The 16,721-nt window shown below is 40.3% G+C and overlaps 1 protein-coding gene across 1 annotated transcript in view; it reads left to right on the top strand.

Annotated features, from left to right (window-relative positions):
- The window catches only part of DGKK (diacylglycerol kinase kappa), a gene marked incomplete at its 3' end in the record, with an annotated part of 131,634 nt that extends 115,750 nt beyond the window's left edge, over positions 1 to 15,884 (top strand). The window contains exons 16-20 of the mRNA XM_037037765.1: positions 8,657 to 8,756; positions 11,655 to 11,874; positions 13,406 to 13,510; positions 13,966 to 14,059; positions 15,777 to 15,884. Of these exons, the coding sequence (XP_036893660.1) occupies positions 8,657 to 8,756; positions 11,655 to 11,874; positions 13,406 to 13,510; positions 13,966 to 14,059; positions 15,777 to 15,884 (627 nt within the window). The remainder of the gene's footprint in view (positions 1 to 8,656; positions 8,757 to 11,654; positions 11,875 to 13,405; positions 13,511 to 13,965; positions 14,060 to 15,776) is intronic.
- Between the last annotated feature and the right edge of the window lie 837 nt (positions 15,885 to 16,721).

Below are 16,721 nucleotides of genomic sequence, written 5' to 3'. Positions count from 1 at the left end.
TCAACCATTGGGGATGTTTTTCCCCTTACGGGGTGTGTTCAATCAGAGATAGGATTAATTTTGATAGTTTGGGGTATTGAGGCCAAGAAAAGTACAGTAAGTTCTCACCTAACATCATCAATACGTTCTTGGAACTGTCACAAAACAATGTACAATGAAACTAATTTTGCCATAGGCTAATTGATATAAACAAGAGTTAAGTTCCTGTGGCATCTCATCTATGTTAAAAGAAAGTGACAATGAATAAAACAATATTATTTAAGGGCCTTCTGTATATGTTTATTTTTCAAATCAAATTTCTCCCAACTCAAACTTCTGGAAGTGATAGGTTAGGGAAAAAGATGAGATTGGGTTGAGAGGTCCTGCTACTCCAAAAAGAAAAAAATAGCATGTCCGAGATTTAGAAAAAGGGAAGAAATTCTGGTCAAGATGGCAGAGTAAATAAATATTGTGCTTGCCTCCTACCATGACCACATCAAAATTACGACTAAACTGCCCTGGCTGGTGTGGCTCAGGGGACTGAGTGCCAGCCTGTGAACCAAAGGATCACTGGTTCGATTCCCAGTCAGGGCACATGCCTGGGTTTCCGGCCAGGTCAGGTCCCCAGTAGGTGGCGTGTAAGAGGCAACCACATATTGTCCCTTTCCTTCTGTCTAAAAAAAAAGAGAATGGTTACTGAAGATTTTTTTAAATGTATTAAAAAAAATTACAACTAAACTACAGAACAACCATCATTGAGAACAACCCGAGGGCTAGCTGAACAGAATTTCTGTTACTAAGGATATAAAGATAAAGCCATGTTGAGTCTCATAGAAGAGATCAAGACACGAAACAGGCAGACCCTACAACAACTGTATGGCAGTTTTGAAGGGATACTTAGGCTGCATTGGTCCGCATTGAGGATCAAGGAGTCCCAGGCCCACACTGGGCTGCCCAGCCCAGGGATCTAATGCCAGAAAGAGAAGTCCTTATAATATCTGACAGCAAGGATTGTGGCTGAGTGATTTAGAGGGCTGCTGGAGCCCCAGGCACTATAGCTCTTAAAAGGACTGCACACAGACTCACGTGCTCACAAACTCACTCACTCTGAGCCCCAGCACTGGGGTAGCAGCTCAAAAAGAACTAAGGACATCCAAGAAGGAGCCAAATTTACTATCTTCATGGCAAGTGCTGGAGGGGCAGGGATCAGAACAGCTCTTCCTAGGAGACAAGTGCTGGCAGCAGCCACTGCTCCTTTGTTTAGAACCTTTCTTCATTTAACTAGCAGGTGCAAGTGGGTGCCAAATACAGCTATCCATTATCTTATTTAAAACCATTATTCCCACCCTGGTGATTTTCTGAGACCTTGCCCCACCCAATTCGCACACTCAGACTGAACCTCTCAGCAGCTTTCCCATACAAGTGGCCTTTCATGGCTCATGTTTCAGGTTTTCTTAATATCTCTCAAAAGCCTACAAACATCAAACAAGTAGTGGCTGGCCTTGGCATGCCCCAAACCTTTTGATAAGCACTCCAAGGCCCAGCACTAGAAGCAACTGTCCTCGATTCACAGCATAACCACTCTCAGAGGCCTCCAAGACAAGCACAGATGGTAACTAACCACAGATCCTTCTGTAAACCCTACCAGGTAGTTCTGGGCCACACATAGGAAGTAGCTGACTTCACCTGTGCCAGAGTCCCTTCTAGAACCAACAAAACCAGTGGCCAGCTTCAGACAACACCAGAGTACCACCCATACAAATTCACTTATGGCACACCCATAGGGCACATTGAGCAGGCACAAGAACCCCAGTAAAGTGAATCCTGCTCAGTGGGATCAGCCCCCTGCACAACAGCTTGTCTGCTATAGTCATGGCTATTCTCCACAGTCAACCAGAGAGTCAGTCACACCCACTGACATGCTAACAGCAATCAAGGTTCAAATACAACAGGAAGGTACATACTACCAACACAAGGGACACCCCTGGAACACCAGGTTCAAGTGACCAGGGACATTGGGCCACACATGACCCCTATTATATAAGGACACATTGTCAAGACTGGGAGACTTAGCCAATCTATTTAATACATGAAAACAAAGGAAGTCAGCCAAAATTAGGAGACAAAGAAACATGTCCCACATGAAAGAATGGGACAAAACTACATAGAAAAAACTAAATGAAATAGAGACAAGCAATCCACTAGATGCTGAGTTCAAAACTCTGTTATAAGGATGCTCAATGAACTTAGGGGAAGAATAGAAAAACTCAATGAGAAACTTATGGGAAACATTTAAAAAGAGATAGAAAACATAAAGAACAAGTCAGAAAAAATAATATAATAACTGAAATGAAAATATATTACAGGGAATCAACAGTTTATTAGATAAAGAAGATCATATCAGCAATCTGGAAGATAAGGTAGTGAAAAACAACCAACTAGAATAGTGAAAAGAAAAAGTAATTTATTTTTTAATATTTAGTTGGTTGTGCTATTACAGTTGTCCCAATTTTCCCCCTTATACCTCCCTCTACACAGCACCCCCCCCCCACTCCCTCAGGCAATCTCTACACCATTGTTCATGTCCATGAGTCATGCATCTAAGTTCTTTGGCTACTCCCTTTTCTATACTGTACTTTACACCCCCTATGACTATTTCATAACCAGCAATTTGCTTCTTATTCCTTTCACTTTTTCACTCATACCCCCAGATCCTCCTCCCCTATGGCAGCCATCAAAATGTTCTCCATAGCTATGTTTCTGTTTCTGTTCTGCTTGTTTGCTAAGTTTATTTTTACATTCAAATGTTAACAGATACATATTTATTGCCATTTTCTTGTTCATGGTTTTGATATTCTTCTTTTCCTTAAATAAATCCCTTTAACATTCATATAATAATGATATGGTGATGGTAAACTCCTTCAAATTTTTCTTGTCTGGAAAGCTCTTTATCTGCCCTTTGATTTTAAATGATAGCTTTGCTGCATAGAGTAGTCTTGGTTATAGGTCCTTGCTGCTCAACACTTTGAATATTTCTTGCCAGTCTCTTCTAATCTGCAAAGTTTCTTTTGAGAAATCAGCTGACAGTTTTATGAGAACTCCCCTATAGGTAACTAACTGGTTTTCCCTTGCTGCTTTTAGGATTCTCGTTTTATCTTTAACCTTTGGCATTTTAATTATGATGTGTCTTGGCATGGTCCTCTTTGCATCCATCTTGTTTGGGACTCTCTGTGCTTCCTGGAGTTGCATGTCTATTTCCTTCACCAAATTAGGGAAGTTTTCTTTCATTATTTTTTCAAGTAGATTTCCAATCTCTTGCTTCTTCTCTTCTCCTTCTGGCACCTTTATGATGCAAATGTTGGTACACTTGAAGTTGTCTCAGGGGCTCCTTACCCTATCCTCATATTGGGGGGATTCTTTTTTCTTCTCATTCTTCTGATTGCTTGTTTTTTGATTCCTTGTGCTCCAGATCATTAATTTGATTATTGGCTTCATTCACTCTACTGTTGATTCCCCATAAATTGTTCTTTATTTCAATGAGTATATACTTCATTTCTGACTAGATCTTTTTTATGCTGTTGAGGTCCTCACTAAGTTCCTTGATCATCTGTATAAGTTTAGCCCTAGTTGGTGTGGCTCAGTGGATTGAGTGCCAGTCTGCAGACTGAAAGGCTACCAGTTCCATGCCCAGTCAGGGCACATGCCTGATTTGTGGGCCAGGACCCCAGATGGGGGCATGTGAGAGGCAACTGATCTATGTTTCTCTCACATGTGTTTCTCTCCCTTTTTTTCTCTCTCTCCTTTCCCCCCTCTCTCTAAAAAAAAAATAATAATTAAATAAAATATTTAATAAGAACTTATGTTTTGAACTCCACATCAAATAGATTGCTTATCTCAATTTTGTTTAGCTGTTTTTCTGGAGTTATTATCTGTTCTTTCATTTGGACCATGTTTCTTTTGTCTTCTCATTTTTGCAGCCTCCCGATGTGTGCTGTTTTGGGGTGGGTTTTTTTTTTATGTATTAGGTAGAGCTGCTCTGACTCCCTGTCTTGGCAGCATGGCCTAATGTAGTAGGTGTCCTATAGGGTCCAGAGGCACAACCTCCCCTATAACCCAGGCTGGGTACTTATGGTATGCCCTTCATGTAGGCTGAGTACACCCTCCTCTTGTACTTGAGCCTTGGTTGCTGTTGACACGTCAATGGGAGGGATTTACCCAGGCCAGTCAGCTGCAGGGAGAGTCTATGACCACTGGCCACCAACCTCCATCCTCCATGGAGGATCAGCTGAGCTGGGGCCCATTCCTCAGAGCAGGATTTACTTCAGCAGTACTCTGGTGCCAACTGAGTCTGTCCGTTGAACATGTCACTTTTAGAGCTGTTTGGGTTGCGGTGCTCTGAAGTGGTCTGTAGCTATTTACTGGGTGCATAGCCTCTAGGGTTTCTTGGGAGGTACAGGCCAGCATCAGCCACTGCTTGTGTTCTATTTGGGGCCACTTGGCATAAGCAATAAAGTGATCTGTAGATGGCTGTTACTTATGCTGGGCTTGGAAGTGTGCAAGTGTGGCCAGGATGTGAACCAAGGCCAAATTCTGCTAGTGCTAGGCCTGGGGCCACTTGGCAAGAAGTATGGAAGCTCACTGATGCAGCTGCTACTTGTTTGAGAGGATTTAGGAAAATCTGAAGTGTGTGCTGAGACAAGACTTTCGTATGGAAAAGCCACTGTTAATAGCTTTGGTGGGCCTATAAATTGGGTGGGTCAGAGCCTGAAGGAATCACCAGTGTGGGACAAACAGTGGGGGCCATGGTGATGGAGTCTCAGATATAGTTCCTGTTGGTGGAGGGCTCAGAAAAGGAACAATGGCCATCACCAACAGTTCTGTCTGGGAGAGAGCTCTTCCCCAGCTCTCACCCTGATGCTAACTCTTCAGTATCTCCCTATATGTCACTGGTGCCTTTCAAGCTGTTGCACCAGTGCTAGAGGTCAGAGGGAGTGAGTCTGAGTAAGTCTGTGCATGCACCCTTTAAGAGGACTTGTTGGAAATCCAGCAGTTTCTTCCACTGATCCAATCCACACTGGTGGATTGCAGCCAGAGTAATGGGGATTGCCTTACTGGCATTGGAGACCTGGGCTTGGGGGCCTGGTATGGGGCTGGGACCCCTTGCTCCTGAGATATCCTTCCCATTTTTTATCTACCACATGTGAGTGTCAGACCAGACCTTTCCACATCTCCACATCTCCGCCCCTCCTACCAGTCTGGATAGATGTGTTTTCTTCTTTAGTTCCATAATCATAGGGTTTTTATTTAGCTTGATTTATGATGGTTCTAAGTGATGGCTGATCTATAGTTTGGTCGTAATTTTGATGTGGTGTGATGAGGCAAGGCATGTTTAACTAGGCCACCATCTTAGAGAATCTCAGAAAAAGTAATTTTAAAAAAATGAGAATAGTGTAAGGAGCCTCTGGGACAACTTCAAGTGTACCATCATTTACATAATCAGGGTGCCAGAAGGAAAATGGAGAGAGCAAATGGTTCAGAACCTATTTAAAGAAATAATGACTGAAAACTTCCCCTAACCTGGGGATAAATACAAGTCCAAAAAGCACAGAGGGTTGCAAACAAGATGAACTGCACAAAGCCCACACCAAGACACATCATAATTAAAATGCCAAATGTTAAAGATAAAGAGAGCATCTTAAAAGTAGCAAGATAAAAGCAGCTAGTCATATACAAAGGAGCTCATAAGACTGTCAACTGATTTCTTATCAGAAACTTTGGAGACCTGAAACAATTGGCACAAAATATTGAAAGTGATAAAACTCAAGGACATACAACCAACCTTGCTCTACCAAACAATGCTATCATTTAGAATTGAAGGACAAATAAAAAGTTTCCCAGACAAGATAAAACTGAATAAGTTCATCATCACTAAACCAGTAGACAACATATGTTAACAGAACTTCTTTAAGAACAAAAGAAAAGATTAAAAATATGAGTAGAAAATATTGGAAAGAAAAAATTCTCACTGACAAAGGCACACACATAATATAAGAAATAAATCAACCAAAACGTAAAGGTAGTACAAAGGTTAAAAGGCAAAAGTAGGCAGATACTATATAATTACAACAATAAATTAGTTAATACATAAACGCACAGGAAGTAAAAAATAATAAGAAAAATATAAATGTGGAGAAGGTGAGAAAAAATGTAGTGATTTTGGAACGTGTTCAACGAGACCATCAAATAAAAAAGACTGCTTTAAATATAACTTGGTATACAGGAAGCATATAGTAACTACAAATCAAAAATCTGTAAGAGACATACAGGAGCAAAAAGAAAAAGTAATCTAAACACAACACTATAGAAAGTCACGAACATATAAGAGAATAGAGCAAGAGAATACAAAAGAACAGAGAGCTACAAAAATAATCAGAAGACAATTAATACAATGTCAATAACTAAATACTTGTCAATGACCACTTAAATGTAAATGGAATAAATGCTCCTATAAAAAGAAATAGGGTAGGTGAATGGGTCAAAGAAAACAAGACCAATACATATGCTGCCTACTAGAGACTCACTTCAGATCAAAAGCCACACAGAGACTAACATAAAATGATGGAAAAATATTTTATACAAAGGAAACAAAAAAGTTGGGGTAGGAATACTTATATCACACAAAATAGACTTTAAAGCAAGAGCTGCAGTAAGAGAGAAAGGAGGACATTTCATAATGATAAAGAGATCAATCCAACAAAAGGACATGTCTCACAAATAGCTACAATATGAGACCTGCATCTGTAAAATTTCTACTTGAAAATATAGGCAGTAAACTCCTTAACATCACTTTTAGTCATATTTTTTGTATATGTCTCCTTGGGCAAGGGAAACCAAAAATAAACACATGGGAGTACATAAAACTAAAGAATGTTTATACAGTGAAGGAAACCATCAACAAAACAAAAAGACAACCTATAGAATGAATGGAAGAAGACATTTGCCAATGACACATCCAATAAGGGGTTAATATCCAAAATATGTATGGAAGTCATACAACTTAACACACACACACAACAATTTGGTTAAAGAATGGAAAGAGAACCTGAGTAGGCATTTCTCCAAAGGGAGCATAATGATGGCCAATTGAACATATGAAAAGATTCTCAGCATATCTAATCATCAGAGAAATGAAAATTAAAATTACAATGTGATATCACCTCACACCTAACAGAATGGCTATTATCAATAAATCAACAATAATAAATGCTGGTAAGAATGTGGGAAAAAAGGAACCCTCATGCACTTTGGGGGGAAATGCAGATTAGTGCAGCCACTATGGGAAACAGTAAAGAGGTTCCTCAAAAAAAAATAAAAATAGAACTACCTTATGACCCAGCAATTCTACTTCTGGGGATTTATCTGAAGAAACTCAAAATGCTAATTCAAAAGAACATAAGCACCCCTATGTTCATTGCAGCATTATTTACAATAGCCAAGATATGGAAGCAACCCAAGTATCCACCTGTGGATTAATGGGTAAAAAAGATGTGGATCTGTATACAATGGAATAATATTTAGCCATGAAAAATGAAATTTTGTAATTTGCAGCAATATGGGTAAAGCTAAAGGGTATCGTGCTAAGTGAAATAAGTCACACAGGAAAAGACAAATACCATATGACTTCACTTACATGTGGAATCGAAAAAATAAAATAAATGAATAAACAAAACAGAAACAAACATAAATACAGCAAACAAATTGATGAGTGCCAAATGGGAGGGAGGTTGAGGGGCTGGGTGAAAAAGGGGAAGGGATTAAGATGTACAAATTGCCAGTTATAAAAACAGTCATGGGATGTAAACTACAGCATAGGAAATATAGTCAATAATATTGTAATAATTATGTATGGTGTCAGGTGGGTACTTAACTTTTTGGGGTGACCACTGTCTATGTTATATAAATTTCTAATTACTATGTTGTATACCTGAAACTATTTAATATTGTATATCAACTTTAATTGAAAATAATTGTTCATTTGTTTTTTAAAGATAAAAAGAAGAGTTACAGATTGAAACAACATTTCACGCCATCCAAAAGCATGGCATAGCTCACTTTAGCAGGGACACCTTGCTTTTTCTCAGACACTAGGAAAGATTCCTGTAATATTTACCACAGTTGCTTTCTCCTAGCCTAAACAACACATTCTCCCCTTCCAAATATGTGGGCCATTCTTTCCTACTGGGATTCTTTGGAGGGTTAACTGTCAAGTCTACCACACTCTCGTTTGAGCAACACTCTTCACAGGGACAGCTCCCCCAATATCATTATGTTTATACTAAGTTATCTGGGCCCTTGGACCATAGCTGATTTGACCCAGGGTGAAATTCTGACCCAAATTGGATAAATTGAATTTTTTCTGGAAATTTGAAATTAGGACTAAGAAATGCTAAATTCTCTTTAAGTACCTGAATATTTCACTATAAATACATAAAGGAACAGAGAAAACAAATAGAAAGGGGAGAGGGAGTTGGGAGGAGATGGAAAAGCAGAGGGAGGGATGAGAGATCAGGAAATAGAGATAGAGAGAAGAAAGATGGAGACCAATGACATTATATGAGAAAAGAGCTTTGGATCTCATGACCCATGTCATATTGTGCCATCTATCTCATTTTTCCAGATTTCTGTGTTCAGCAGTGGAAGATTTTGTGGTTGATATTGTAAAGGCCTGGAGTCAGATAAAACAGAACAATGCAGCAATAGAGTCTGTGATTTTGAAAGTAAGTTTCCATTCCTTTTGCCTTGTACTCTTTGTGAAGCCAGGTGCCTCTCACTGGGAATTGTAAAAGAAAGGCAGGGAGGAGTGGCTGATAAACCTCCCTGATGTGGAAAGTCCACTTCATCAAACTTCCATCTTTCACCAAATGAATAGTGGCACTATTCATGCTTATACTGAATACATGTACCATCTACCTAACTATATGCAAAGCATCTGCCCATACCTGGACACAAGTGTACAACAAGCATGTATACACATGGTTGTAAACCAGAACGTGCTTCAAAATATGTGCAAATACATGCTAGATATATACCTACATTCACCTCTATGATAACAACAGCAACAATAATAGCTAACATTTTTTTTGTTTAATTCTCATTCAAGTACAGTTTTCTGTCTTATATTCCCAGCCAGGCCCACCCCCCACCCCGAGTGCTCCCCACTTTCCTCCCATTTCCACCCCCCACCTTAGATATTGTCCATGTGTCCTTTATATTTGTTCATACGAATCCTTCCCCTTTTCAATAATAGCTAACACTTATTATAACACTCTGCCAGAGACTGTTAAGCACTTTCAATCTTATTTAACTTATTTAATCCTCACTTTTGCCTTGGAATATAGAAACACAAAGAAGTTAGGTAACTTGCTCAAGACACAAACTGTGACATGATGTAGCTGGAAATCAAGCCATAATTAATCAACACATCCCCAAACATGCACACATAACAAAGGTGGCAGCACACACCCATGAAGGGACACATCCACATCTACAGGAGCATGCCCATAAAAATACCTATTCAGAAATATTTGGACTTCTGCCAAGATGGAGGTGTAGGTGGAAACACTGTGCCTTCTCCCACAACCAAGTTTAAATACAACAAAGGTTTGGAGAACAAAGACACAGCCAAAGAACAGAGTGTCGAACTATATGGAAGTCCAACAACAACGTACCATTCAACCGGACTGGTAAGAGGGGTGGAGCCAGCAGCAGAGCAGGGTCAGGCAGGAAAGATCCCCCAACCCCAAGCGCCAGGCAGCTCCGAGTCCAGCTGACCCAGTGAGGGCTCAGGGCGGTGGGCTGGTTGCAGTCACACATTCGGGTGCAAATAAACCAGCAAAGGAGTGAGCAGTGAGATGGACCGCGCAGGCCCCAGCGGGTGAACCCAGCGGCCAGGCTGACCACAGTCGCACATTCACGTGTAGTGGGACAGACTGCTAGGCCCTAGGTGGCAGCGGGAGGCAGCCCGCCGTTGCTTTCCTTTGGCCCCACCCCCACATACAGTGTCATAACCCAGCGACTGAGTTGCCCCACCCTGGTGAACACCTAGAGCTCTGCTCCTCATATGTAATGGGCACAAACAGACCAAAGTATGGCTCAAGAAGAACTCAAAGCCCCAGAGCTGATAACTCTAAGTGACCAAGAAATAGCCAATCTCTCAGATGCACAATTCAAGACACTGGTGATCAGGATGCTCACAGAACTGGTTGATTTTAGCCACAAATTAGAAGAACATATGAAGGCTAAACTAACTGAAATGAAGGGAAATGCACAAGAAACCAATAGTGATAGAAAGGAAACTGGGACTCAAATCAAGGGAGTGGACCAGAACAAAGAACGAAACATCCAACCAGAATAGAAGGAACAAACAGGAATTCAAAAAAATGATGAGAGGCTTAGGAACCTCCAGGACATCTTGAAACGTTCCAACATCCGAATTATAGGGGTACCAGAAGGCAAAAAGAAACAGCCACGAGTGGAAAACTTATTTGGACAAACAATAAAGGAGAACTTCCCCAATCTGGCAAAGGAAATACACTTCCAGGAAATCCAGGAAGCTCAGAGTCCCAAAGAAGTTGGACCCAAGAAGCAACACACCACGGCGCATCATAATTACATTACCCAAAATTAAAATGAAGGAGAGAATCCTAGAAGCAGCAAGAGATAAGGGGACAGTCACCTACAAAGGAGTTCCCATCAGACTGTCAGTGGATTTCTCAAAAGAGACCTTACAGGCAAGAAGGAGCTGGAAAGAAGTATTCCAAGTCATGAAATCCAAAGACCTACATCCAAGACTGCTCTATCCAGCAAAGCTTTCATTTAGAATGGAAGGACAGATAAAGTGCTTCTCAGATAAGATCAAATTCAAGGAGTTCATCATCACCAAGCCCTTATTATATGAAATGTTAAAGGGACTTATCTAAGAAAAAGAAGATGAAAAATATGAACAGTGAAAGGACAGCAAACACACAGTTATTAACAACCACACCTAAAACAAAAGCAAACCAAGAAGACAGCTAGATCAGGAGCGGAACCATAGAAATGAAGAACACATGGAGGGTTAGAAACAGGGCGGTGGGAGGAGGAGAAGAGGGGAGAAGGCACAGAAAATAGCATAGATGGTAGGTAGAAAATAGATGGGGGGAGGGCGAGAATAGTGGGGAAAATATAGAATCTAAAGAACTTGAGAGACATGGTCATAAACTAGGGTGGGGGAGGGGTGTGCAGGGGGGAGGGGAATGAAGGGAATAGAACAACTGTAATGGCATAATCAATAAAATATATTTTTTAAAAAGAAATATTTATCTTTACTCAAGTTGGCCATGTCATTTTACAGGCCAGTCTCCCATAAGAAAAACTTACATTGGTTCCTGCAATTGCTCAGAAACAAATGGAATGTGTTTGATCCCCTTACACATCGCATTTGGTTATCCCATTATATCTATCCAAGTACTTCTTTGCTCAATCTTTCATCTCCCCACAGATAACTTTCTATGCTCAATGTTTCTGGCTAAATACTGTCCCTTTGCACCTCTCCCCATACCATCCCAGCTCCTCATTCTGTCATCTCAAGCAGTGGTCCCTCTTAACAATGCCCTTTCTCCTTCCTTTCTATATAGAGTGACATAATGTATGATAAGCTCAGTGTCCTGATTGATGTCCTGGCTGAGGAGGCAGAAGTTGAGAAGAGTGCTACAGTATGTGAAGACAGTGGCAAGATGGATGGAAAGCCCTTTGTCCAGCAAATAGACCACATAGCCAAGTGCAAGTTGGAGCTGGCCACAAAAGCCAAGAATCTCCAGAAATCCTTGAAACTCATAGTATTCCAAGTTGAACAAGGTAAGGGTCCCAGGGTTGTGGTGATTGAGGTAGGGGAAAGAGAAGGTTCCAGTGGATGGTTTACTGGTTTCCCTTTTTCTAGATTTTCTATTTGGCTCCCCTACCAAAACTTGACTAGATTCTGCATTCACATAGCATCCAAACTTAGTCCTCAGACTGCTGATTTGAAAAGTGTCAGGCTTAATAAACTGCCCCTTTGGTTCCTCCTACTTCCCAGGCACTCAACTCTTGCTGCTCATTTATTTTTGGACCTAACATTCATTCTAAAGAATTGTAGCTGTTCAAAGCTCCATGAACTTCCACCACCAGCCCTGAAATTTTTTTCCACCTGTGTCTGTATTCACCCAACCACCAAGCTTGTGACTATATTTTTAGAAGGAAAATAATATTCATCTATTCATGTCTTACATAGTATCAATGAGGCACAAGGGCCCTGAGAGTGGTTCTGGCAGCTCTGAAACTGATTGCTATCTCCTAAACTCATGACAAGTTGCAAGCTTTCAACTCAGTATGAAAACCTTTTCAACTCCTCTAACTTAATTTAACATTTTGATTCCCACTTCTTCCTCACAATGCTTCTTTGAAAAGCAGATCCAAAATGGCATAAGATAAAGTGTGTTCTATCAGAGCTATTAAACTTGAGCAGAAGTCCACATAGCAAGAAAGTGCCTTTGACTTTTAGCCATGGTACCTTCTTCTGCCTTGGTACCTTTAGGCATGACTTCAGCCAAGTTTCCAGGAAAGACAAAAAAATCTCCCTTCTACATTGTGAAAGAATTGAACAGTCCATTTGTCTGTATTTCAGTAGTAGTTTCAAAATAGTAAGGATCAGATTAATCTGATGTGGCCATAAGCCTGTCACAATCAACCCTCATCCTGATCCATCAACACATAAATCAGATTTAGAAGTTCAGCACGTGGTCATGGGACAGAGAAAAGCACTGCTGCCAGTATAGGGATTGAACCTGACTGAGCACCTGAGCTATACAATATATAGGTTGGTGAAAGGAAGGAGACTTCTCAAACATTCTGGATATGAGTGAGACATTTGAGTAAAAGAATCACTTGCTCCTATGGGCTCAAGTTTGGAACAAAAATCAGTGAGTGAATGAGTTAAAAAAGAGGTAATAATGGAGATAGAAGGGCAGAGGGTTTCCCTCCCTGTCCAGGTCTCATCCCTCCACTGGCCCTCATCTTCTACTCACAATGGCATTTCCTGGGTGACAGAAAAAGAGTAACCAATAGAAGAGAGACAGCTCAGGCATGGATATAAAGAGACATAGGGCCAACACTGTAAGAAAGCTGAGACTACAAACAGCATCATGGAGGAGTGGTGATAGGCCAATGAGAGTCTCTGTTATCTAACCACACACTGACTGGCATTAACTAAATAAAGGAGATTTAGTTAATCTCCTTTATGAAGAAACGTCTAATAAATGTGACCAATCCTCCCTCCCTCCATCCTTTCCCCCCCCCCTCCTTTCCTTTCCCTTCCCTTCCCTCCCTCCTCACTTCCACTTTTTCTCTATAGTTCTGGATGAAAAGAGCCGACAGGCAATATCACTTAAGAACTTTACTTCAACTTTCTTCCCGGAAGTAGACTCAGAAGATATTAACCAGATGAGCCCAAGACACCGTAAGGATCTTTTCTTCTTCTCTTATTTGACCCTTAATCGCTGTCTTCTAGTGCCCAGAAGATAAAAGTGTTTTTTCATGCATCTTCCTTTAGCCATAATCCTATTCTGCAGTGGATATTCCTCCCTCTCTCCCAGAAAACTCACACTGTAAGACCCCATGCCAATGTCCAGAACTAATGATGCCATTAGGTGCTTTGAAAGACTGGTCTGATGAAACCCAAGATTTGAAGCTGTTTTCATTACCAGCAAGCAAGCAACTCAGCCTCACTATCCTCTCAGTGGAAGCCCCTGTCCATCCAAGATGAACCCTCTCTGGGAAGTGAACCCTGAATGTTATTTAAGAGAAAGCCATTGAGCTTGACCCTACTCCCACAGAGAAAATAGGGTGAGATAAATACAATGACAGGAATTTCTTGTTTGCATCTGATACCAAGGTGATGTCTTTTCTTTCTAGGTTCTTGTGGTACTTTATCTTCTATTCCTTCTCTCAAACGTGAAGACCTAGATAACCTTAATTTGGAGCACTTACATTTTATACCTGAAACTATGTAAGTATTTAGCTCTATGACCTTTTTATGGCTCTCCTTACTCGAGTTAAGAGCATAGTCTAAGGCAGGGGTGTAAAACTCATTTTCACTGGGGACCACATCAGCCTTGCAGTTGCCTTCAAAGGTCCAAAATAATTTTAGGATTGTATACACGTAACTACTCCTTAACTGTTAAGGAGCTGAAATTACATTTGACCCTTTAAAGGCAACAGCAAGGCTGATGTGGCCCCCAGTGAAAATGAGCTTGATACCCCGGGTCTAAGGATACCCAGAGTCAAATCCTGACTGTACTTTATTAGTTGTGAGATCTTATGCAACCAATCTGAGCCTCAGTTTCCTTATGTATAAAATGGAGATAATCGTAGAACCTGCCACATAGGTTTGTTGTATTTATTAAGTTTATATATGCAAAGTACTTACACTGAGCAGTGCTGGGCACCCATAGTTAAATGTGTATGTGTTAATACGTATTATTGTTATCGGTATTATAAACAATAATTGTTACTTGTTGTTCTTTCAAAGGACTTATTTTTCCATTGTTGTCTTTAACAGTAAATGATTGGAGGTACTAAAAAATAAATGAGCATTTAGGGGACTAGTTAGTAAAACTAAAGACATCTGTCTCACTAGCCCTACTGGCTTAAAATATTCCCAGTAGCCAAGTTCTGCTTCATTCACTCATTTTGAGTTCCATTAAGAAGATCAGTTGAACATCAGTTAGAGAGTCCCCAATTTATGGACTGTGGTTGAGGAAGGCAAATCTCATGTAAGAGATGTAGGGTCAGTTAAATAATTAATTTTTAAAAATTATCGATAATTAAGTAGCTACATTGTACTCATTTTCAGTTCCCCAAAAGAAGGATGCAGCCAGCAATTATTGAAGTTTTCTGCAGTTTTCCATTTATTCCTATTTCCAGCCTCTACTTTCTCTACTTCACCATTGGTTTAAGTTCATGTTTGAGGTTTCATGGACCTACCTAATAAGTTTTAATCAATAATGTGCTGGCAAATATTTAACAACCAACTCTCTGGGATGGGGGAAGTACTAATTTATTCCCTGGTGTAAACCTTTCCACCATGGCCTATTACAAACTACTGATATAATGCCATTGAATTCAGAGTTGGGAAGTGATAGGCATAATCAGCTGACATGAGCTGGTCCAAACTGGCTCCAGCACACCATTGGTTTTTGTGTCACCTGAGATGGATGTAGAAGAATAAAAAAACCTGCCTGATATATATATCCTCTCTTATTAATCTTTTCTCCCAAATGTGTGGTCACTTTGCTTTTTGATGTGAAAGCACTACAAAGGAGTTCAGATATTTCTGAAAACAGTACAGCAGACTTCACTCTCCTACATTTTTATCTGAGATACTCAAAAGTTCTTTATGAAAATAAATCAGCGACTCTATTTTTAATCGTATGTGGAAAAATATTGGCCATTCATATCTGAATCACCAAAGATGACTTCTTTATTATGAGTCCCAATCCCAGTGAATCCTCCCTGAAAGCTTGCTGCCCTCTCTTACAGCTCACAAAGCTGATTGTTAACCCAATAAAACATCTACATTTGCATCTCAGAAACATTAAGGCTTATGCCCAATGTAGAGGAGGCCTTTCCTCAGTGGCTTTTTATCATGCATATGAAGCCCAATAGTAATGCCACTTCTTTTTTGCACCAATGTCTGTCCTCCTCTTCCCTTTGCCTAATTTCAGATGTTTCAAAGAAAAGTGTGTCATGAACAACTACTTTGGAATTGGACTGGATGCTAAAATTTCTCTGGAATTCAACACCAGAAGAGATGAACACCCAGGACAATACAAGTAAGGAAAAGAAACTCCCCTTCCTATGTGAAACAGACAATCACCATTCATACATATGTATATTTGTATATCCCCTACCTCTCAGACAAGCAACAGAAAGAAAAAGCTTCTTTGGAAGTAAAATACATTAGTTCCTAGGTTATCCTAGTAAGACAGCTTGTCCCAAATGTTGACCTGGTCTGTGATGACTCCACACTGGCATCCTGAACATGCCACTGCCTTCATAGTCTAAACCTGTGGGTTGCTGTGTTAACATGGCTAACACTGTTATTAAAAACAGATTACACTGGCAGAGTGAACAAAATGCCTATCTTTGTCCTGTCTGTGAGAACTTGACAAGGTCCTAATAGTAGCTTCAGGACTGTTTTTTCTTGGCAGGGCTGCAAAGTATGAACCAGCTACTTCTTGTTATTCATAACCTGGTTCGCTTGGACCAACTGACTTTTATCCCACCCATTGTTGGCCCACTTTGCACCTTTTGGTACTTGTGTACTACAGAAATACCTTAACACAGCCTCACAGTTCTTGTGGTAAATTGAAACCACATCCCCACCACCACTAACCCCTGCCACCTGCCACCAGACACCAGAACCTCTTTCTAGTGGCCTTGGCTAAGGAATAAATACTTTGTCAGATATATGGTTTGTAAATATTCTTTCCAAGTTACTCGTCCTTTTTATTGCTGCTTGTTTTTTTCGTTTTCTAAATGTTATCTTTTGAAATACAAAAGTTTTGAATTTTAATGAGATCCAATTGATCTCATGGTTTCTTTTATAAACCATGCTTTTGATGCAATATCTAAGAAATCTGGGCTTAACCCAAAGTCTTAAAAATCTG

The sequence above is a fragment of the Sturnira hondurensis genome, unplaced genomic scaffold (assembly GCF_014824575.4).
Source record: "Sturnira hondurensis isolate 20B ecotype Veracruz unplaced genomic scaffold, ASM1482457v3 Scaffold0023420, whole genome shotgun sequence".
NCBI lineage: Eukaryota > Metazoa > Chordata > Mammalia > Chiroptera > Phyllostomidae > Sturnira > Sturnira hondurensis.
The sequence above is the reverse complement of the archived record's forward strand: the minus strand, read 5'-3'. Positions and strand labels throughout refer to the sequence as shown.